General features: G+C 37.9%; 3 protein-coding genes across 4 annotated transcripts in view; 1 reads left to right on the top strand and 2 right to left on the bottom strand.

Moving 5' to 3' along the window:
• The window catches only part of unkl (unk like zinc finger), a 15,888-nt gene extending 10,822 nt beyond the window's left edge, over positions 1-5,066 (top strand). For both annotated transcript variants that reach the window (XM_016468663.1, XM_016468662.1), the window contains 6 exons: positions 1,048-1,225; positions 1,978-2,070; positions 2,171-2,404; positions 2,486-2,682; positions 3,606-3,863; positions 4,089-5,066. In XM_016468663.1, coding sequence (XP_016324149.1) covers positions 1,048-1,225; positions 1,978-2,070; positions 2,171-2,404; positions 2,486-2,682; positions 3,606-3,863; positions 4,089-4,244 — 1,116 coding nt within the window. In that variant the 3' untranslated portion in view covers positions 4,245-5,066. The remainder of the gene's footprint in view (positions 1-1,047; positions 1,226-1,977; positions 2,071-2,170; positions 2,405-2,485; positions 2,683-3,605; positions 3,864-4,088) is intronic.
• Positions 5,067-7,590: 2,524 nt separating this feature from the next.
• Positions 7,591-19,654, bottom strand: LOC107674639 (uncharacterized). The gene is made up of 29 exons (XM_016468668.1): positions 19,378-19,654; positions 19,075-19,170; positions 18,761-18,949; positions 18,594-18,684; positions 18,368-18,503; positions 17,283-17,507; positions 16,245-16,520; positions 16,042-16,165; positions 15,755-15,946; positions 15,500-15,652; positions 15,222-15,416; positions 15,028-15,141; positions 14,809-14,953; positions 14,463-14,733; positions 13,894-13,976; positions 13,650-13,804; positions 13,403-13,529; positions 13,174-13,299; positions 12,927-13,094; positions 12,356-12,649; positions 12,202-12,258; positions 12,082-12,120; positions 11,828-11,997; positions 10,820-11,012; positions 10,653-10,747; positions 10,473-10,573; positions 10,022-10,321; positions 9,862-9,931; positions 7,591-9,595 (listed from the first exon to the last, which is right to left on the bottom strand). The coding sequence occupies exons 1-29, from the start codon at positions 19,444-19,446 to the stop codon at positions 9,524-9,526; spliced, it is 4,326 nt and encodes a 1,441-aa protein (XP_016324154.1). The 5' UTR covers positions 19,447-19,654; the 3' UTR covers positions 7,591-9,523.
• Positions 19,655-21,078: 1,424 nt separating this feature from the next.
• Positions 21,079-23,477, bottom strand: LOC107674637 (insulin-like growth factor-binding protein complex acid labile subunit). The gene is made up of 2 exons (XM_016468664.1): positions 23,416-23,477; positions 21,079-23,166 (listed from the first exon to the last, which is right to left on the bottom strand). Exon 2 carries the CDS (start codon positions 23,159-23,161, stop codon positions 21,308-21,310), a length of 1,854 nt encoding a protein of 617 aa, XP_016324150.1. The 5' UTR covers positions 23,162-23,166; positions 23,416-23,477; the 3' UTR covers positions 21,079-21,307.
• Between the last annotated feature and the right edge of the window lie 283 nt (positions 23,478-23,760).

The following is a 23,760-nucleotide window of genomic DNA, read 5'->3' as shown; positions in this document are numbered from 1 at the left end:
GAAAAAAACAGAAGAAAAAAAAAAAATATATATATATATATATATATATATTCTCATTTATTAACTGAGAAAACTTAAAAAAATGAAAGAAATGCTACCTTGACAGCTAACTGAACTAAATTAATTAAAGGGTGCTTTCACACTTGGTTCGATTGCCTGGTCTGAACCCGAGTTCAATTGCTCTTGCTAAAATTATTTAAAGTGAAACAAACTACTGGGGTGAGGGAAATGCGCAATACTAACAAAGTTGGGCTCACGTACCTCTCTCTTTCAGCACAAAGCCAAATGTGTGCGCTTTGTGCATATTTTGTGAACTTGACATTAATTGCATTATATTAGTCACTTTGGAATATAACTTATATTCTGGAAAACAGTGTACTGACATTACTGAAACAAAAATAAATTAAGGCTAAATAGCAATATAAAAAAAAACTAAAGCACATAACACATGACAAAAACACATGACAAAATTACTAAAACTTTAATATTAAAATGAAAATATAAAATCAAAAAAGCTAACTCAAAATATCAACAAGTACTATAGTAGTATATTTAAATGATACTAAAATAAAAGTGGTCTTAAAAACAAATTCAAATTCATGAAATTATTATTATTTTTTAATTTCTAAATTAATATTCTTTTTGGGGGAGCATGAAGGCAGAAATGTCAACAGCTGGTAATAGAAATGTCCTAAAATCATAATCAAGTCTTATGTTAGTGTACTTTGGCATAATTTCTTATTGTTATTTCTTTAAAGGGGTCATACATGCACTTTTACAAGTTGTTTGAACGGTGCCCTTGAGCAAGGCACCGAACCCCCGACTGCTCTCCGGGCGCCGCAGCAAAAATGGCTGCCCACTGCTCCGGGTGTGTTTGTTCACTACTCACCGCTGTGTGTGTGTGCACTCGGATGGGTTAAATGCAGAGCACAAATTCCGAGTATGGGACACCTTACTTGGCCACATGTCACGTCCTTTCCTTTCCTCTTATTTATTGTGGACCCTATTATTTGAGGTTGACTTGTGTCCCATTGCTTCCTTTCTCAGGCTCATAGCAATGTGTTCTCAGTGGTGAACCCATTAGCGTCCAGCATAACATCAAGCATCACGTCCAGCTTGGCCTCAAGTATCGGATCTGACAGTTCGTCACCCACCACTTTATCAACCATGAATGCAAAAGCCACGCCTTTCTATCCAGGCAGCAATACTGTGGAGTCAGTAATAGGTAAGTCCTGCAGCACTTTCATCTTAGAGCCGTCCAGCCGAACGCTACATCCAAGAGTAAAAGTACATGAGACAGACTCAGCCCAGATAAGGCAGTGCAGTTAAATGCAGAGCATTTAGTGAAGTGGAAGCTGTATTTGTGGCAATGCATTAGCCATAAGTCAGTGAGTCCACTAAAACTCACCAGCAGCAGCAGTGACTCAGCAGCACTCAGCTAAATGTATGGTAAGTGCTTTTGCCTTCACGACTAAGTCCTTTGCAACACTCTTTCATCTTACAGCTGTCCAGCCAAACGCTATATCCAAGGGTAAAAGTACATGAGACAGACTCAGCCCAGATAAGACAGTGCAGTTAAATGCAGAGCGTTTAGTGAAGTTAAAGCTGTATTTGCGGCAGTGCATTAGCCATAAGACAAGTGAGTCCACTAAAACTCACCAGCAGCAGTGACTAAATGGATGGTAAGTGCTTTTGCCTTCACATCTGCCTTTGCGCTAATTTAAGTTAAAAATATGACTATTGCCCAAAAGCAGCCTTTGATGTATGGTTATTATAGACTGAGTATATATGAACTGAAATCAATTATATGTTGCAGAATGAATAACTGAATGATCAAGCCTTTTATCACTTCAAGTTTTTCTATTGAAGTTTAACAAAACATCAAGAGCTGTATGTAATATTGTCTCTTTAAGTAGCTTGTGTTTTGTATCCACGCCGCAAAGATATTGAATCGCACACTACTTTTCTTGCTCTTAGGATCTGCACTTGACCTGAATTTTAGTGACATCAATGTTGCCTCCCTTGACAAAGAGCTAGAGGACCAAGACAACAATGGCCTTGTTTTAACAAGTAATACATTATTGTTGTAGTTGTTACTTTTGTGTTATCTTGTACTAGGTGTAGGATGCCGTTAATGTTCAAACTCTTTTTTTTTTTTTTTCCCCCATAGGTCAGAGGTTATTAGGAGGCTCTGCTCCTGTCAATATTCCTGGCTCTCTGGCTCGGTCTTCCTCTCTGCATTCCTCATCGTCTCTATCTGCCTCCCCGCTCAGCTCTCTGTCTCAATCCCTGTCCCAGTCTCTCCTCACTGGAATGGCCTCCCAGCAGAGCCAGCCACAGGCACCACCTGTTAAAACCGAGCACGGCCTTCTAGGAACACCCACATCTGCGCAGAACTCCTTGGGTGAGAATTACTTTCCCAAACTTTATATCACAATTGCAGTCTTGTGAATATTTGGGTTAATGTCATAATGTTTTGGCTTAGGTCTGAATGGCGGGGCAGGGGGAATATGGGACTTTATGAGTGGCAGCTTCTCTCCCAGCCCGTCTCCAGTGTTCAGCAGCCTTACTTCCAGCACGGTCGGCTCCAGCAGTGCAGACATCGGCCGGCTCCTCCGAGAACTGGATGAAGCCAAGCGTAAGATAAAGCAATGGGAGGAGGCCTGGCACCAAATCAAACAGGTCAGATATGCTCGCTTGCTTTTATGGGCCTCACAAGATGAGTGATGCTTACAAACAAATGCTTTTATCAAGTAGCCATTTAGTTTGTCCTGTAGGTCATCTCTGAGAGATTCATGCCTAGTTTTATTGTAGAAAACAGAGGCTGACACTGCTTTACTTTGCTTATTGAAGCTGTTATCTTACAGGGACACTTTAAGCTATAGAGCGTTGTGGTGATCCCCTGGCTCCCTCAAAAAGAAGCCAATAGGATTTTTCCATTGGCTGTTGGGTTATTGCGGAAATTAAGCTTTGTGGCCAGCAGAAGTTTATGATTCTTACACGTTTTCTTCATAATGATAATTTTCACAAATGAACACAACTTTTATTAATTTTGGAGCCTCAATAGAATCTCCAGAAGCTTATCGTAGACAATAAATGAACTTCATCACAGTTGCATGACTTTAACATTTACCACCAGTTTTCAACTATCTTCTGAATCTTTTATTTAAAAAAAAACAAAAAAAACATTTTCTCTGAAAGTTTAAATTAGAATAGGTTGCACGAGTGTGATTATAAACATAATGATGCTGTGAAAGTGCACTAGTGAGTAGACGAGTTTACCTATTTGGTGTGATGACATTTAATGTCCCAGATAACTTCTGTAGTCCCATTTAGCCACCTGTTAGCAACTGCATTTTTCCAGACAAGTTATCTCGTGTTTAACCACAGACCTTATTTCAGGCATTTAATTAAAAAAAAAAAAAAAAAAAAAAAAAAAACTTGATTGGCTAACTCGTTTCCAGGTTTTGGCCTACAAAGATACATCATCCCTGCAGCACTATTGTTCTTTAGCTTTGAAGCTTGAAAAAAACGCCCAGAAGGTATAGAATCAGTTTAGTTATTGTCATCAGATGGAACGTCTTATTAAAACACATCTCTCACAGGCCTGCGAAGCGTGGCAGAAAGATGCTCATGAAGCGAAGGAGCAAGCTAAATCAGCAGAGGCGGAGCGGCAGCTGGCGGAGCAGAAGCGGGAGGACACCGAGCGCAAGCTGAAGGAACTGCAAGGAGACTTAAAAATGTTGTGTCGCTCCCCCAACACGCCCCTCCTGCGCAGCTACGGCGAGCTGGACCAGCTCCCCCTGCCAAAGCTCCGCTCCATCCAGAGCCAGCTGCGCTCTGACCTAGACCTCATAGACGGGGTAAGAACGACCAGGTCCCAACACACATACGTCACCATGTCACATTTACACACACTCTTAAGTAGACCGTCGTACTCTTCTCGTCAAATAGACGTAAGCATGGCTTATAGGGGAAGAGTAGGCAACGAGGTTTAACATCCACATGAGTCAGTCAGTCATGCATGACGCACTGCATTGAATCTGTCAAAGTGTGACTGATGTTAACTCTTCTCTTTCTCAACACAGGTAATATATCAGCTTCAGTCAAAGAAATGTATAGTTTGCCAAAAGCATGATCGTTCCATTGTCCTGCAGCCTTGCCAACATTATGTACTTTGTCAGAACTGTGCGTCTGGTAAAACAGAATGTCCTTACTGTAAGATGAAAATATTGAAGTGGTGATGTACAGCTATCCAAGGTACTATTTAATGATTTAGCCCTTTGAAGAACTACTAATACATATTATTATTATTATTATTATTATTATGCTTACAGTTTCTAAATAGCATTTGTTTGTGTGTTTCAGTATTTCATATAGTGATTCTATTGATTCGTTTTATTAGAATCTAATAAGTGGTGTTTGACTGATACAAATCAAGTACTTAAATGCAATACCTGTTTTGTACACACTAGGTTATCCATTTTCATAAAGCATTTAACTATTTCCCTTGGTTATTGCTTTTGGCATTTATAGTCAGTTGGCCCTGATTTGACTGTTAGCAACAAAATCATCGGCCCAACGCCATTATTTCTACTAGCTGTGTGAAGAGGATTCGTTTCTTGTTAAGCACTTTGTTGACTTGGAAATTTGTCTGAGGGTATTTTTTTTTCTTTTAGAAATTTTGCTTTAAGCTGCTTTGCAGTTTTTTTGTTTTTCTTAGATTTATATTTTCCCAAATATGCTAAACTATGAAGCTTTTGTGTGTACTGTGAAACATAATAGAATATTTCATTTTTCTTACCGTTAAATCATGGCATAGTGTATATATCTTGTTAGTTTTCATATAAAATAGTACTAAATAGTAGTTAATACTTTCATTGTTACTTAAATTTTTCAATCAAATAAGTGCAAAATTGAATGCATTTTAGGCATAACCAGCAGCTGTAATATCAGTAAGGCACATACTGTATGCTAAGGCATTTAGTAAATGGATTTCTCCATCTTATAGTGACTATTTAGATACATTATGTAGTTGTTAGATGAGCACATGTGTTCTGAAGTCCTCAGCGACAGTAATTTTTTTGTTTTTTGGACTTTAGCCTTTCAGATATGTTAGAACATGTATCTGATTCCTGGCCACTCCCTCTTAAGTGCCTTGCCTTAAAACCATTTGAAGCATCTGTGAAGAGTTTAGGATTGTAGTAGAAAACCCATAGCTTGTGCAAATTTCTTCAAAGTATGTATTTTTCAATAGTACCGTATTATCGGAGCATTTAGCGGCCCAATTCAGTACTAAAGTATTTCCGAGAGACTTCACCCTGGTCGGTGCCTGAGCTCTGAGGTTCAGCTGAAGAATCGGATCCTTTTCCTTCAATAACGATGGTGCTTTTTGGGTGCAGCTTCATTATCCTTCGAAATGTTGAATCATCCTTGATTTAAATGTGTAGGGATATTCAAATCAGGAAATGTGTGTTTCTTTGATTGCAAAAACTAAACTGGCTTAGTACATTTCTGTTTATTGAAATGTGTAGAATTGTAGTGCTCTGTAGAGTTTACAGACAGAAATCATTGGTGTTTTTCGTATCCAAATTCGACAGTGTAATGTGCTTAGGTAATCTAATTGAAATGACCTGCTACTGTGTCATCTGAAACATTTTCTTTTCTTGTTCCTTTCATATTTACTGCAACGAGTTTGTGCGGTAAATTGTCAGGTACACAAAGGTGCAAGTTCTTTTGAAATCGGGATTAACCGTTTACTTCAAAAGGGACCACCGATATTGAGGATCTAATTGTCCAGACCCTCGTATTTTCTTTAAGCTTCACGAGGTAAAGACAGTGTGTGTGTGTGTGTGTGTGTGTGTGTGTGTGTGTGTGTGTGTGTGTGTGTGTGTGTGTGTGTGTGTGTGTGTGTGTTTGTGTGATTTCTCCTCTGCTTTCTTTCTTGCGTTCGTATCTTAATCCACAAAGTCTGTATGTAGCTGATGTTCTTGACATTTGGACTGATTTGTCACTGCATGTGTCAGTGTGTAACTTTTGTTAACCAGCTGAAGCTCTAAATCACACTGCCAAATGTGTTTGTGTTGAGCAGACGTATCCAGTTGTTGGTCAGGCATCACAGTCGAGTATTCAAAAATATTTTTTATGCTGTGCTTCAAACGCATTGACTTTGTGCTTATCTTTTCTAGTCCGATTAGCAAAGACGTGTTCCTTTCCGTACGATGGGTGACATAGATAGGTTGAAATGGATCAAAGCAGCTCGGGGTATTGTGATGTTTCCAACACTCATGTGTTCAAGAGCTTTGCGGACATGTCACTTTGTTGAGGGATTAGTTCCTTTGTTTGGTTACTGGACCATAACGTAGGGTTTTGTTGAACTATAAAATGTGGTTGAAATATTTGACATTTCACACAACATTTATTTCTCAAATAAAGAGTCAAATCAAATGTGGACTTTACTCAAATGAACCAAAGTGGAATTGTAGTTTATACTTGTTTCAAAGTTCAACTGAAGTGGTGTACAATTACGATGTCAGTTTTTCAATGTTTAATTTGACAGGACAACTATGCCAACTGCTTTCGCTGACAATATTAATGGACTGAATGCCCATTTTTGTAGTTTCTACCAAAGACCTTTACTATTCTTTGTTCTCTCTTCAGTTTTATAACTGCAATTTCATTTTAACATTCTGAGGAAATAGTTAGAAATATGACAAAATCTAGTACCTTATTTACATAATATGTGCATTCAAAAAATCCTAATGAATCACAAATCTTTATGAACTGAATATAAAGATTGTTTTTTTTTTCTCTTCAATTTCTCAGTGAAAACGGTAACAAGTGTTGAATTGGCTGTAATCTACAGTGAAGGAATGTCATAGAAATGAATGGATATTTGTGTTAATATTCTTAAGTGGCCATATGGATTAGTGCTTATTTGAAGTATATATTATTTCTTTTTATACTTCTAGTACTTATTCATAAAATTCTGAAATCAGTTTTGAAACATTAGTTGTTGTGCACTACATGTATGCTGTCAGGAATTTAAAAGAGTACTCGGCCCGTAAGGTGCTTTTTTTAGTTTCCATTTGACTGGTGTTTGTTTATCTGGCTGTTTAGTTGGGATTCTTAAGAATTTGGATATGAAAGAAGAAATCTTCTAACTTATTTTTAAATTTTTTTGTTTTAACCTTGAAGTGTATTATTGTATTGTCAAATGTTGTCTACCATGGCTGTGTAGAACATATTTGATTGTGATGTAAATTGTTCATGCTAGTTGAAATGGCTGAGACAGACAGTGGGTTACATTTATGAAAACTGTTCAAGTATCTACATTTCCTAGCCTTAAACCTCACTTTTTGGCCTAGTTAAGTTTGCCAGTTATAGTAATAAATAAGAAAATAAATAACTGTTCACAAGAATAAAAAAAAAAGAGAGAAAAACATAAGCCTGCACTTAAATGTCTGATTTACAGTCATTCTGCTTGATAATATTCTTAAGTCTTGTAAGGATCGAATCTCTTTGGAACAAATGTGTGCCTTTAATCAAAACACATTGAAAGTATTTTTGATTGAAAAAATGGATAATTCCAGCTTAGATTTTAGTGCCTTGAGATATTTTAATCTGTATTTCTCAATGCACGAGAGTCTTTTTTACAGACCAGTCACAAGTGTATTAACTACTCTGCCATGCCTTTGAACATTTCAGTTTGAGTAATAAGTGATTATTCTGATAAAGACACATTTATTGATGTTGAAAAGTCGGCATGATGATGCATGTATACAGTGTCTACTGTCAGAGTAACCGTTAAGGTGTTTTGCAATGGTATTCTTTACCAAGGGTGTGTTAAAAGTAGCAGCTCATCTGAACCGTTCATGAAGGTTGAACGACAAAATTAAAATGGAATTGTTATAAAAACTAGTTATTTTGAGTTTAGGCTTCCATCTGATTTTCTGTGTCAATGGTTTGCCTAACAGTGATTTTCTGTACAAAATCTATACTAATGGCAGATCGTAATCATTTAGTCCCATAAATCTGAACCACACACACAAAAAGCCCCCTGTCTGCATCAGCCATTTTAATACCAACTGTAATCTTTAACAAAAATGACCATTTAATGTTGATGTAAGACCAGGCATCTGTAATTAAAGAAGCACCAAGGAATCGTTTGTTTAGCAATGTGTAAATTAATGTATTGGAAATTTACCATAATGCTCTGCAGTGGAAATAAGCATTTCTTTCTTTCTTTTTGCATTCTTGTGGATTTTTCTTTTATTAATTTTTGTTTTTCTAATTTTGTTCTCTATCAGTAGTGTGATTTATTGAACCTAAGGATTTATGCAATCTTGTATATACATATTACATATGAAACTGGTTAAATTTAGCAAACTAGCCAGGGGGGAAATACCTATTACAATAGTAAACTTTTGTAAGAGGATAAAATAATAACAATAAAAGCCAGAATTTTTTGGAACCACTGTTCCCTATAATTAATGTTACGGTTAATCGAACATTAAATCCCTGAATATTGAATGTACCATTCAAATTAGATATAAAATGGGTCACTGGAATAACATAGAGAACGGTTAATCTATAATGATGTAGTACTAGTTTTGTTAATTGCGATACATTACAAATAAATGTATAAGTTAAACACAATTGCAGTTTTCAAGTTTGTGTATTTGATGGAAATATGAGATGTATTTTTCTCAGGGTTTTACAGGAGAACTGTAGAATAGAGAGAGATGTCCAATTTTCAAAGGAAACTGCAACTCAGATTTATTAGCTCAAAAGTCAAAATGAGGAAATCATTTATATTGCAAGGAAGAAACATATCCCTTATTTTGGTACAGTATGCATCAATATATAGAACAGCTTATATTCTAATCAGTGTTGAAATACTATACAATTTGCTGTCAATATAATACTTTGTGAATGTGTTGTCAACACAAGACCGTAAACCATTTACTGGGAGTTATGTGTTTAAGTTATGGAGGCTTCTTTATGGAATAGTTGTACGTTTTGATGGCGTGTAAGGCCAGAGAGGTTTTCTTCACTAGAATTACTTAAGATGGTATTATTTATAATGCATAGTCTTTCTCTTGTAGTGTATCATTTAAAATTGTTAACACTTGTCTACTCTACAGCAGTTATGCAATGGTTTACAGAATTCATGGAATTATTTTTGTCATCTTGGGAATTAAATAATTTTTGATCTTTAACCCGCCTCGAGTGTTTTGTCTTCTTCTTTCCCTCATGTACTTATAAATCATCAGTTACAGAGTAGACTAAAAACAGTTTGTGTTTTTGTGTAAGTTGGATTCAAATTCAGCAATTAAAAATGATTATTCTTGAATAAATATGCTACTTTGGAACACTACACTGTTTTTGTGCACTAGTAAGATTAAGACAGTCTTTTCATTTCCGTGTAAAAACATGCCAGTAATGTCTGTAATCACATTCATGTGAAAATATAGAAAGCTACATATTTAGCACTAGGTACCTATTATGGAATAACTCCTGGTTATGGTGGTGCTACATGGTGATGACTGTCAAGACAGAGATCATCAAACAGGTAACACAGCAATTTCACTGCCTGCAGATACAGAAACATAAGGTACACTTAGAAAAATAAAGGTTCTTTATTGGCATTGATGGTTCAATGGAAAAACCTTTAACATCCATGTAAACGTTTCATTACACAAAAGTGAAAGGTTCTTTAGATTATTAAAATGTTCTTCACACTAAGAACTGTTTCTTTGCAATCTTTGGGGAGCCAAAAATGGTTCTAGGGCATCACAGCAAAACGTCATTTGGCAACCTTTATTTTTAAATGTGTAAGATCAATTTTACTGTACTCACCCCACTTTCAGAGTTTGGGTAAAGAAGTTTCAATGTAACTCTCTTAAAGTCAGGTCTCTCTCTGCAAATGCTACAGAAGACGACAAACAGAATAGAGTTACATATGGTTTGTACTATAGACTGCTGTAACCTTTTACTTCCATTTCAGCTCAGCTTGTACCTCTCGAGAATGATATCGAAACATGTGATGGCATTGTCTGCTTGCAAAGCAATGATAAGGCAGGGGCCCTCACATAGAAGTGCTTCACCAGCAGAGGACCTCAGTAACTTGCATATGTGCTGCCTTTGTTTCTCATCTGGTGTGCAGAGCCTGACAGCCACCAGGTGGCAGCCTGTCCTAAGCAACCTCTGCAGTAGCTCTGAGTAGTGAGGAGGCTGATACTGCCACAGGAGGTTGGAAGGTATCAGCAGGCAGGTGGTCTGACAAAGAGCACTGCAGACCAAAGGCCCTACTGGCACCAAAACACAAATAAATAACAACGGTTCCCATCCTCATTACAAAGGTCAATCGCAGCTAGTAAAACATCAACATGACTGTTTATGTTTGTGTCATTGGCTCAGTTTTGTGACGTGTTGATAGAGGGGTGAGGAAGTGGAAGAATGCCTTGCCTTGACTGAATCCTGAACAAAATTGGTCTTTGTCAGTGGTTCTAAGGGTGTGCAGCTGTTCACGATCCAAACTAGCTTCAGGATCTGAATGCAAGCAAGATATCTGGAATAAGACAGAAGAGATGTTTATAACGCCAATGTATCAACATACTTGCAGGGGGAGGAAAGACAAGTTACAATACCTGCTCATGTCTCATAACTGAAGTTTCATTGCAGCACACACCCTCTGGAAATACCAGTTTTATGTCTTCTACAGCCTTTCGATACGATGGAGATCCTGTACGAGAATGTACACATATTGTCAGTAAGCTTTGGTCAGATTTTTGTTTATTTTTGTCAGAGTGCTGACCATAGATTCCATTGTGCAGCCTGTCAGAGCCATACTGGGCCCTCCATAGGGTCTGATCTATGGTACGGGCTTCAACAGGATCCTCAGGGCCCATCAGCTCCAACAACCTCTTTACTGCATTCACTCTCAGTAAACCCAAAGCCAGCGAGGGGCCCGATCTCAAGTACTTCAACTCCAGCTCCTCAATGGGATCCTGAATATTAAATAGGCATAAGACAATGGTTTCTTATATTACACACTCGAGCTAAATTTTTTTGTAAATGTTCTCTAGATATATCCCCTTGTAAAAAATAAAAAAAAAGTGCACTTTATTGTATAGCATGTGCTCCTGTAGTGTACTTTAAATATTAAAAAGTATACTTAAACTATTTGCAGTTGATTATAATACTAATGAAATAAAAGACCACTTAAGTGTACTTAAAGAGAGTACAGCACATAATCTTTTAAAAAGTGCACTTTGTAATGTCAAATTAAGAAGTTTTACTTTAAAGAACATTTTAAATCTTGTTTTAATAATATTTTATCATTTTGTCATGCTTAAAGCCAGCGGGAAAAATAAGTACATTTATTTTGATGTATAAGAGTTTACAAAAATTACATTATGGTGTATTTTAGTTTACCATAAATGTTTGTCAGTATATTCGGCAGTACAATTATTTCCATGATGAATAGAAGTTATTATGATTTGATGATAATTCTATATATGAAGTCCTACTCAAGTAGGTCAAAAATCACACTAAATTTAAGCAATTTGTCTTTGTACTATAGCCACTGATCTATAATAGAGAATAGTCATACATATAGATCAGTGACTATAACACATTTTCACTTAATTGCAATTAACATGAATTAAGTGTTCAAAAACATTACATTCAGTTTGAGGTTACGTATATTATTTCCTTAAGTACTCTTTTTAAAGTATGCTAAAATGTACTTCTTTTTCACAAGGGTCTAAAATTTGATTATTTGTTCTTTTTATGATACTTAAAAAGAGGAGGACAGAGAGACCTTTTGCTCTGATGGATGTGTCAGTGCATTTGCCATGCTCGAGTCCAGCAGAAGCACACGTGAGCCCACTAGAGTATATCCGTTCTGTTTGATTACGGTGAGAATTTTACCAAAGCGATGGCTCCAGGCTCCAGGCTTAAACAGAGCTAGAGTCAAAAGTGGCTCTGGGCCTGTAGAGTACAGAGGGAGGAAGTTGAGAGAAAAGGCCATGAAAGAGCTCAGAAAAGAACATGTTCTGAGAAGACATCACTTACCCACTGTCATGTAACTGTAAAGCAACTGACTTCTTAGACCTGAGGGTTGTCGGAGATTGACAGTCAGTTCCCAGAGTGCATAGCGGGCAAAATATATATTTGGCTTGTTTCTGTACATACCAGGAGTGTCAATGTGATGAGGCGGTAAGAATTTCAATGATGGACGACTAGTGTGATCTGAAGACGAAGGGATTTTGAATTAAGCAAACCGCTTTTGACACAAAAGTAAAAAGATAATCCTTACAAAACTGGTATTATCTACTTTAATCCTCACCAGGGACCAATTCTGCCTCAGAGAAGAAGAGGCAGGTCTGTCTGAAAGCTGTCTCAGGTGTGGGAGACATCAATACATGCAGGTTTCCTGGGTAATTTTGTGGTAAAAGTCTACGTAGGGTGACAAATGCCCTCACCCTCCTCAAACCCAAAACCAGGGCAGGAGTGGATGTCAAGCTCTGCACACTGCTCTGCCACTCTTTTTCTCCGATCTCAAACGGGCTCAACTCTTGCGCCTGCTGCTGAGACAGCTTGGGCTCCCACTTTAGTGCAAGCAACTCAAATCCTTCTTGTCCTGTTTATACAAGACAAGGTAGATTTGGTTCTGTAACTTAGTGATTTACTCAACCAAGTATACAGGTACATTTGTGACAGTATAGTTTTAGGTCAGGAATGCTCCAATCCTGCTCCTGGAGGGCCACTTTCCTGAAGATTTCAGCTCCAATACACCTACCTGGTTGTTTCTAGTTATCCTAAAGACCTTGATTAGTTAATTCAAAGCTAAACTCTGCTGGAAGGTGGCACTCCGGGAGCAGGATTGTACACCTCTGTTTTAGGTAGATGTCATGTACCTGCTGAATCTCCACTGAGAACCTTCTGAAGAAAGTCCATTTCTTTCTCCACAATGTTTTGACCAGTTAGTGTGAGAATCACCACCTGCTCTGCATCTGGACAAGAGGGATATGTGTGTCTGGACAAGACCATGTGGCTACACTCCGGCACTGTCCACATGCACCCACCTGTAGGACATCATATAAATGTCAAAAAAGCTCAGATGGTATGTGGACAAATCATGAAAATGCAAAGTAATGTATATACCCAGAACATTGTGGTGGGTTTTAGAGTAGGGTACAGTGTGAAAGCAGACATTTGGACCCAGAACATCTGTGAATCTTGAACGGATCGATCCAATAAGGCCTTGTGCAGCAAGCTCATTCATCAAACCTTCATCAGGCAAAGACACAGGACACTTAATGCTTGGAGAACTTCTGTACAGCTTCACATACAGTAAATGGCTGGCACGAAGTATGCTATCCGGATGCTTTACCTATCGGCAGTCTGGAACAGTGTCTAACTGCACTTTCTCTCCTCATGAGCAGCACCAGGCAATGAGAGGACAGCTCAACCTGTTCTCCAGCCAGAAACACTGTGGGAGCGTGACAGAATGCTGCTACCTAACGGAGACAGACAGCATTTCCAGACAAATGCAATCAGCATCAATGTCATGGTAGTGGCCCACTCTCAGTTTCAATATATCTCTGTACATGTACAGGCTCACTGTTGGGTTTATTCACCTGCTTTGCGGTGAGTCCCAGAGATTGAGCTTGTTTCCTGGAGATCTGCGCTCTTTGAAGTCCCAATAGACTGAAGCCTGTTTTTGCACATGCAGATAGTATATAGCTGTAACAGCGTGGTCCAACCACAGGAGACACAAGGAGAAAGATATCCGCTGTAAGGGGCAAAGGTAAAGGGGTAGAAAGTTTGACTTATTAGATGTTAGACACTTTTAAAATAACATAGCTTTTATTCTCTAGTCACCTTTCACTGTGGCACATACACTTGCTGGAGAAGAGGTCAGAACATGGGAACATCTGACTCCTTTGTTACCAGAGTCCTGGATCCTGTTTACAGAGTCAGAAGGTAGTTCAAAGTAATAGTTCACCAAAAAAGTCATCATTTACTCATGTTGTTCCAAACTTGTATTATTATTTTTTTCTATGAAACAAAATAAGAAGATTTTGAAGATTCTTTCAAATGACGAACTTCTGAAGCAAGATGATCACTTTTGATGATGGAATTTGAAATGATGTAATCTGTTGATTAATGTTTTGATTTGAGAGTGAATAAAGGCTTAAATTTCAATCTGTTCATCAAATAAAATGACTGTGTCACTTCAAAAGACCTCGAACATACCCGTTGAATTTTATGGATTATTTCATGCTTGTTTGGCTCCCATTGACTTTCATAATATGGACAAAAGCAGCTGAAAGGTTCTTTGGATATCTTCTTTGTATTTCGTATTTGAAGACAATCGTACATGTTTGGAATGAGGGTGAGTAAACAATGACCCAAATTTGGGAATTATTACAATACATAGGAATACTAACGTTGACAGGCTGTTTTTTGCTATTCTACCACCAAACCACAAGCAGAGCCCCAGATGCACAAGACTGGCAAGATGGGGTGAGTAGAGTAGGGGCTGGTCTTGACTGTGACCGTACAGGGCGTTGATGGATGCCGGATCTGTCCGCCTTGCCAGCTGGGGGTCTGATGGCCCTGTGATCTCCTGCCACACTGAGTTAGCGTGAGGACCCCGGAAAGCCATGATGAGCACTGGCTGATGAGAATGTTCCCCTTCATGCATAACTGACTTGCTGACTAGAAGACAGGATATGGATTAACCCATGCAATTTGTATACATGTTGTGTAATTATGGTGGGAGATTATATGTACCTGCAAAGTTTGTCAGGAGCTCTTGGGGCGGATAGAGGAAGCGGATACCACATACATCTAGACTTGATCTCCACATAAGCTCAAGTGTGTGATGCATTGCCAATGGGTTAAGAAACAGTGCACTGCCTATCAGAACAAGTGCTGTCTGAAAAAAATTAACCATAAAATGAGATACTGTTCATTGAAAGATATAAAGGCATTTACGAAAGACTCTTTCACCTCAGTATGACACTCTTGAGAAATTGTGACTTCTGCGCTTTGACATTTTTGATCTTCTGTTTCCAGAGTTTGCCAGTAGAAACTTGGGATCATACTAAAGACCTTTTCAACAGCCTGAAACAAAGTGCTTTAAAGATTTAGACAAAAACATCTCAATCACAGTAAACATAATGGATGCATAAGTCATATAAGACCTCTCGATTTGGGTTGACAGAGATGAAGCAGTCCAGGTAGGATGAGGGCAAGTGGACATGGGTAGGATAAGCCTGTTCCTCCAGCAAATTATTAAGCTGAGGTACCCAGAAGGCAACAGTCTTCAATGGCGTCTGAGCAAAGAACTTGCAAACTCGTCTGTAAAACATGCTCTCGTCGCTTTCCACCTTCTTCATCTATGAGTATAATAATGAAAGCATTATTAAATTAGCCTAATATTTAAAAAACAAATATGTCAAGGAAAATGTATAGAACTCACCCCGGAATTTCTACAGCCAGTTCGACAATCCTCGAGAGACATGGCACAGATGTACAAGGCCAAGCCATCTTCCTTGTAAAACTGCTGCAGCCCAGCCACCCAAAAAGGGGCATCAAGCTTGTTACCTTTTCTCCCACAGGTTTTTGGATCAGTCTATAACAGTACGTGTAACAAAAAGATTAAATGTAGCATAAAATGTCAAATATTTTTCACTGCCAAAGATGAATGTATTTCTGTACAAAATAACAGACACACCAAAGACATGAACCATGCTATGAGTGCATTGTAAACATGTGATTTGATCAAGGCTGAATCCATTGTCTGTGTTTTTCTCTGCGTTCTTCCAGCCACCACCCCAAGACTGGATAAGGATACAGTCAGCAGCAAACACTCCTTCATCTGTAGATCTGGAGGTAGAGTGTTCACCGAAGAAAGGTAGGATGCTTCCTAAGGGAAGTGAGTACAGCAGTTTTACTCTAAATATGAGAACAGCATTCAAATTATTACTTTTTTATTTTATAGGTAAACAGCCAATAACTCACAGGCTCATAAAGAATATCAGTCCTCTCAGCAGCTTCCTGACCGTTATTATTAAGATATTCAGGTCTGAATGCTTGCAAGAACTTCAGATCCTTCTGCCATCTGATTTTTTGACTGTGTTGCTCTCTGTATGCATAGTCATAGAATTATTATATAAGGTTATGCATGTTCCTGTGAGTGAAGAAACTGTAAGTGTATTTTGCACCTTTGCTTGTTTTGAGCAGATGGAATGTGAGAAGATGGAGTACTCCGTTTATGTTGGTCATGTTTCACAGTAGGACAGCAGACATTGACCTGCCGAATACCAGGTTCACTGCAGCTAGTTTCAGAATCATGGTTTTCCTTTATACTTTTCCCTGAAGAGTTTTTTTGCTTATCCTCAGCAAAATCTTGTGGATTTCTCCAGCTCCCAGACATCTCTAACATACTTTCTTCTGACTGTCTCATGTTTTGGAGTAATAAACTCTTCACAGAAAATTCTCTAAAAATGAAAAATAAATGCATTATAACTTAGCTTTTAAGATGTCATGGCTTTTAAAGGAGAGTATATTTCATCAGCCATTCATTATTTGGAATATAAATGTATATATATATTTTTTTTTCAGATTATTGAGTTTGTAATGTATTAAAGGGGTCATATGATGCAATTTAAATTTTTCCTTTCTCTTTGGATTGTTACAAGCTCTTGGTGCATAAAGAAGATTTGTAAAGTTGCAAAGACTAAAGTCTAAAATCCAAAGAGATATTCTTTATAAAAGTTAAGAGTCAACCACGCCTACCTAAAACGGCTCATTCTAACACGCCCCCACGTCTACGTCACGATGTGGGAAGATTTGCATAACACCGCCCAAATGTTCACGCAAAGAAAGAAGGCGTAACTTTTATTCTCGCTGTAGTATTGTTGCTGCCGCCATGTCGTGAAGGCGCTGTGTGTTTCGTTGTGAAAGTGAAACTACTTTGTTTGGCCCTCCAAAAGAGGACGATATCGCTTCGTCATGCCTAGAGCTGATCCATGCTGGTCGCTGAGGAAATACATCAACTTCGCGCTGTGAATCGCCGAATCATAAACACATTTCATTACACGAAATACACAAAACAATGTTCTTTTTAGCAACATCATATGACCCCTTTAAAACAATGTTCTCAGCATATATTTAAAACTTGTGAAATGTTCATTAATATTTTATGTTAGGAAGGATAGATGACTTTTATGTGATATTAAGAGATTTATGTGATATCTTACCTTTTCTGTCCATTTGCTCTTACATTAGACCTCTTCTTAGTGGAGCTCTTTTTCTTGTCCGGGTTTGCAGGACTTACGACACTGTTACTCTGGCTAATGACTGATTGTTTTGTTTGAAATGCATTGTTGCGCAAATCAATATATATGGTTGGAGAATCTTGATTGTGTTGTAATTGTGCTGAGGTCCCTTCAAAATCTGTCTCATTCATCAGTCGCCCAGTACATCTGGGAAAAGTCCTAAACACTTTTAACCTGCAGTACAGTAATCTGTAAATGTGAGAATATACACTACTGTTCAAAAGTTTGGGGTTTGAAAGTTCTTTTTTGTTTTTATGTTTTTTAAAGAAGTCTCTTATGCTCACCAAGGCTGCATTTATTTGATCAAAAATACAGTAAAAACAGCAATATTGTGAAATATTATTGCAATTTAAATTGAATGTTTTAAAATATAATTTATTCCTGTGATGCAACGCTGAATTTTTAACATCATTACTCCAGTCTTCAGTGTCACATGATCCTTCAGAAATCATTCTAATATGCTGATTTGATGCTCAATAAATATTTCCTATTATGATCAATGTTAAAAAAATGTTGTGCTACTTAATACTTTTGTGGAAACTGTGATACATTTTTAAGGAGTATTTGATAAATAAAAAGTGCAAAAGAACAGCATTTATTTGAAACAGAAATATTTTGTAACTGAATGTCACTTTTGATTAGGGCTGAACGATTTTGGAAAATAATCTAATTGCGATTTGTTTTTAACAATATTGCGATTGCGATTTAATATGCAATTATTTTTTTAAAGCTCTTTATGTTCTGTATTATTCAACAAAGAAGACACCTCTTCACTCTCGCGTGTCACGTGACCGAGTGTAATCGCAGCCTCTGCGATTGAAAAATCGTGTTTTCTCATATCGCGATATTATCGCAAATGCAATTAATCGTTCAGCCCTACTTTTGATCAGTTTAATGGATCCTTACTGAATAAAAAAAAAAACCCGACTGACCCCAAACTTTTGAATGTTATCTAAATGTAATGTCATGTCATTTATTGTAATAGAAATGGTATAACATGACTGTACCTTAGGGATGATTTTTGTATATTATGGGTTTTCGTAGATGAAACATGTGTCTTTATTTCCATCTCATTTACTTTCTTCTCACAAAAAGCAACCAGCTGCTTCATTAAATCATTTTCATTCATTTCACTGTCATTGCCTGTAACAAACAAATGATGTTTTCCTTTTATGTTCATCTGAAATGAAATGTATGCAGCCTGAATGAGTAAAACAGTGACTGCAATCCAACCTCTGCGTGTATCGGATTGAATTGGCTTGACAAGAGGTTTGTGTTGCTGTAGAGTCTGAAGGACTTGGCCAAGATCCCAGGTATCAAGAGGCTGTTGAGATAATTCGTCACATGGTTTTACTGAATAGCCCTAGTCTAAAAATGTGATTAAATACAACCTAACTTACTGTCAGTGATAAAACAGGACAGAACTTGGTCTCTATCCAATCAGTCTTGTTTGCTTTTTGTTGCAAAGGCACATTGTGTTCTGTTTTATGTGGCACTTTTTCATTCAGCGATTCTTCTGTTTCGTGACCCACAGGAAGCTGAGGATTAGAGTCACCTTTTTGGCTATCATCAGTCCAGGAAGTGAATGGCTGTGATACAGATTTAAGTGACGTTAGATGCTAAGACATTGTGATCTAAGAAATTATTAAAGATGGCAAACTCTCTCTCTCTCTCACACACACACACACACACACACACACAGAGAGACACACACCTTGACTTTTGGACACTCCAGGTTCGTGCTGCTTCCTTTCCGCAAGTGAGTCACTGGTAGTTGCTTTAGAACAGCCATCTCTCCTTCATTGTCTGACTAGTGTGAAATGTGATGTTCAGCTGTGTTTATTTCAGTTAGTCCACGAGTACTTACAGCAAAGCTTGTGAGATTTAAGATAATAACTCACCTGGACCTCACTGACTTGGTCAAAAATAATAATTACGATTATAAACACTGTTAATATAACAATAATAATAAAAAAGATACCTGCAAAGGTGTATCAACACAGTAGTTTGAACTTACTGATGATAGGTCAGAGTCAAGGGATGGTATCTTTGATATAATGTCGTCTAGATGCAAATTCCTCTGCATTTCTGAATGTATTTGGCAGGTGCGTATTTTTCCTCTCAAAATACGTTACTGTAGTAAACAGCAGTTGCCTGTTGACTCTATGCAGTCTGACGTTCAAACGCCACCGAGCAAAACTGTAGTTGTCATGGCGACCGCACGCGCTGCAGACACCGCTTTGTTGACGCCGGCCTTTTTTTATCGTTTTTCTGTCAGTGTCAAGTAGATGTTTTGGCGCGAAACTTGCTAATCGAGTACTTGCTATTGATTTATTATTATTACTATTTTTATTATTATTATTTAAAACGAACAAATATTGTTTTTTTTATGAAAAAAACAGGATTTGTGAATGATTTATTACGTTTAAAGCTATATAAAACTTAAAGTGAAATAAACATCAATGTTTGTGCGAAAATTACATGAATGTTGTGACTGATCTCTACTGCCCCTTTTGATAAAGTTTAAGAATATGACGGAAACAACACTGTGCGAAGAGCGTAAGATAAAATATGAGACGTGATGTGTGACAAAAATACATAAATATCACTTGTGATAGTCAAGCTGTAATTTTGTCAGACTATGAAAAAAGTGTGAAAATATTAGGCCTAGGCCTATTTAAGGCTTTTAGGATACATAACATGCTATGACAAAGCAAAATAAAATAGAAATGAGGTGGAAAGACACTGGAGTGGAATGGTGTTTGTTCATGACCCTTTAGAAGACAAAAACTGAATTCTCCAGAACTGCAATAATAATATTTCAATAATTCAGCTGGAAACCTTGTAGTTTATTTGAGTTGTTTAGGGGTAATTTGGGGGACTTAAGTAAAGTTACATTGCAATTTAAAATGATTGTAATTGTTATTTAAATCATTGTCATTGATAATTTTAGAGCATTGCTGTTCTGAAGAAGTAAACAGGGAATTGACCACTGATTGTATACTCAAACCTGAAGATGTTGCTCAGCAGGTCTTTGGACTTAGAGCATGGATCAATATGATGTACATATATCCATATTTGGGTTTGATTGATCAGACTGAGCATTTGCACAATGTCCTTTTACATGTTTACATAGTGACCATAAACAAACAAATTTTGTTTGATTTAGAAGGAAGAGCTAGACATAAAAAAAAAACCTGCAGGGCAGCATAATACTTGAAATGTTATATGTAGAGTACAATTAGACAATAGACATAAAGTAATATATATATATATATATATATTAAGAATTCAGATGCAAAAGCCTCTAAGTGCCGTCTGAAATGTTCATCTAAAATTAGCATTTTTCTCAAGCTCCTATGTTTATGTTCAGTTATTTTACTTTAATAGCAATGAAAACAACCTATTCACTGCCATTAAAGTGACATTACTGAACCTACACACAGGAGCCTGATGAAAATGCTAATTTTAGAAGAATATTTCAAACGGCACTTAGAGGCTTTTGCATCTGAACTCTTCATAAATGTGTGTATAAAGTGACATTACTGAACCTACACACAGGAGCCTGATGAAAATGCTCATTTTAGAAGAATATTTCAAACGGCACTTAGAGGCTTTTGCATCTGAACTCTTCATAAATGTGTGTATATTTTAAATATTTTACCACCTAATAATTTTATTTCCAGTAGCCTTTATTTGAATTTATTTCCAAAAATATATATATTTACCTGAATATATCAACATAATTGATCATCAAATAACACTGTTATTTTTACATGACTTGGATTAAGAATGAGAGCCTATCAGGCATCTTTAAGATATTTTCACAAAAGATGTTTCTTGAGATAAATAAAAGTCATGAATTGAAGCTCTGACATGTGGATTTGAACTATAATGACTGAATAGAAAAAGTAAAATGTGGTGTAGCAGAATTAATATTTTTAGATTTAACAGTCCCGAAAATGTTCACTGCCGATGTTCCGCAGGTCAAGTCCAGAAACACTGGGTGGGCTGGCACATGTGATGTTATTGTATATTGTGACAAGTGTATGGGGCTCCTCACCTTCCCCAAGCATTTCAACCTGCAGCGGAACCACCTGTGGCTTCTGTAGAAAGAAATCTCGAAAGGCTTTTGCACTACAGTCACATTTCCAGTTGTTACCTGAGAGCCAGAGCTGATCCAAGCTATTGGGTATAGAAGCTGGGAGGTTGACCAGTACATTGTCTTTCAGATTCAAGTAACGCAAACGTGGCAGCATGTATATGGTCGCATTAAATATGAACTCCAGCCTATTTCCAGAGAGATCCAGCCAAGACAGGTGTTGCAGAGGCAGTAAGGCCTCAGCAGGAAGATTGTGAATTAAGTTGCCTGACAGCAGCAGGTAATCAAGGTTCTTCAGGCCATAAAATGTGTGGGAGTTGATAGATGTTAACTGGTTGAACCTTAGATCAAGCTGTTGCAGCCCTTGTAGTTCCACAAAACTCTGACGCTCAACCATAGAAATGTTGTTGTGTTGTAGGAAGAGGCGACAAAGACCTGTTAGACCAATGAAATTTTGGGCTGAGACTTTTGTCAGACAGCTTCTATCAAGATGAATACTGTGGAGCTTTGACAGACCCTTGAAAATTTGATCCGGTAGGTTGTGGAAACAGCTGCCAGTAAGTTTTATCACAGCAAGGTGATTCAGGCCTATAAATGTGCCCATGCGTGCCTCTTGTAGCCGGTTGTTCTCCAAGTTCAACACCTCTAGATGACCCAGCCCTTCAAAAACTCTCACTCCCAAGGCTCGAATCTGGTTGTGGCAAAGGCAGAGTTCCTCAAGATACTGCAGGTCACGGAAAGTCCCGGGTCTTAGGCTACCAATTGAGTTATTTGACAGGCGAAGCACGTGTAGGCTGTGCAGACCGAGGAAAGTTTCATCATGAAGTACAGATAGACGATTCCTGCTGAGGTCCAACCATCTCAAAGATTTCATGCCTACAAATGCCCTAGGTGCCACAGTCACTATCTGGTTTTGGGTCAGATAAAGCTTCTGCAGCTTTGGTAGTTTCAGAAACACATTTGCCTTAATAACTTTCAGATAGTTTCCAGTTAGGTCCAATTCTTTGAGCTCAGTGAGTCCCTGAAATAGCTGTGGTTGGAGATAAGCCAGGCGATTCCCAGCAAGAACCAACTCTCGTAATCCGTGTAGGTCCTGGAACCCTGTCTCAGGCAGGACAGACAATGAATTCCATCCTAGGTTCAATAACCACATGTGGCTGAGTCCAGCGAACAACTTGTCATCTATTCGAGACAGCTGGTTATTGTTGAGACTGAGGGACGCAAGGTTGGGTGTGCCCTGAAAGACTATGCCAGGTAATGAACGAATATTGTTTCTCTCAAGTTGCAGGTGAGCAAGGAAATTCAAACCTCTAAAGACATGGCCATCAAGGGATACCAGCAAGCTGCTCTGTAGGTTCAGGAACTCCAGATTGGACAGCTTTTCGAAAGCAGCCGCTGGTAAGTTAGTAAACAGGTTTCCATCCAGCCATAAGGAGTGTGTAGATAGAGGGATGTCGGAGGGAACCTGGGTGAAATTACGTGTGCTGCAGTAGACATTGAGCTCTAAGCTGTAGTCATCTTGAATACAGGTGCATCCCTTTGAGCAAGGCTCACTTTTTTGGCCGTTGGGTTCCTCTGAGGGCTTTGGATCTACTGAGAGCCTTGGCTCCTGTGAGGGTCTGGATTCCTCTTTGTTGGGGTCTGCCAGCACCACTGATGTCCCCAGTGTGTACAACAATAGCAGTACAAAGTGGTTCATTCCAACTAAGAGACAATTATCAAAATGTCAACATTAAACACTAGTATGGTAAAATAAAAAGCACCTACCTGTTTATATACCTTTCTTAACATCTGTGAAATTTGTGACATTCAGATTATCACACTATTATATTACTTTTCTCAATGCTTCTTATTCGGAATCCCATAAACCCCCAAAATCCCATAAGTAGATAAAGATTTTAAGAACGATAGATTTGACTGTTTTCAAATGAGAAATTTTGGATTTGGCTCTACCGTTTTATTGTGGCAGCAGTCCAGCAGGCATTCACTAGAAGAGTGGCATGTGTGTGACAGATCTGAACCAACTGTGCCCCTATATATCACCTAGGAAAAGACACACACTATTCTGCACAGAATTAACCTCTTCATTTCTGCTGTTTTCATTTTCAATTTGCTGCTGTTGCTACTGTTTGCAGTTTTAGCATTTGAACATCAAATTAAGTCTAGCAAGTGCCCCTATATATCACCTAGGAAAAGACACACACTATTCTGCACAGAATTAACCTCTTCATTTCTGCTGTTTTCATTTTCAATTTGCTGCTGTTGCTACTGTTTGCAGTTTTAGCATTTGAACATCAA

The sequence above is a fragment of the Sinocyclocheilus anshuiensis genome, unplaced genomic scaffold, assembly GCF_001515605.1.
Source record: "Sinocyclocheilus anshuiensis isolate Anshui unplaced genomic scaffold, SAMN03320099.WGS_v1.1 scaffold152, whole genome shotgun sequence".
Taxonomy (NCBI): domain Eukaryota; kingdom Metazoa; phylum Chordata; class Actinopteri; order Cypriniformes; family Cyprinidae; genus Sinocyclocheilus; species Sinocyclocheilus anshuiensis.
This window is presented reverse-complemented; position numbering and strand designations above follow the sequence as displayed.

Excerpts from the sequence above, each read along its gene's own strand:
- LOC107674639 (XM_016468668.1), bottom strand. The coding sequence starts at position 19,446 with ATGCAGAGGAATTTGCATCTAGACGACATTATATCAAAGATACCATCC. Across the intron at positions 17,508-18,367 it reads ATACAAAAATCATCCCTAAG|ATGTACTGGGCGACTGATGA; the intron begins GTACAGTCATGT and ends GACTTTTCCCAG. Across the intron at positions 15,653-15,754 it reads TAGCATGGTTCATGTCTTTG|ACTGATCCAAAAACCTGTGG; the intron begins GTGTGTCTGTTA and ends GTACTGTTATAG.
- LOC107674637 (XM_016468664.1), bottom strand. The coding sequence starts at position 23,161 with ATGAACCACTTTGTACTGCTATTGTTGTACACACTGGGGACATCAGTG.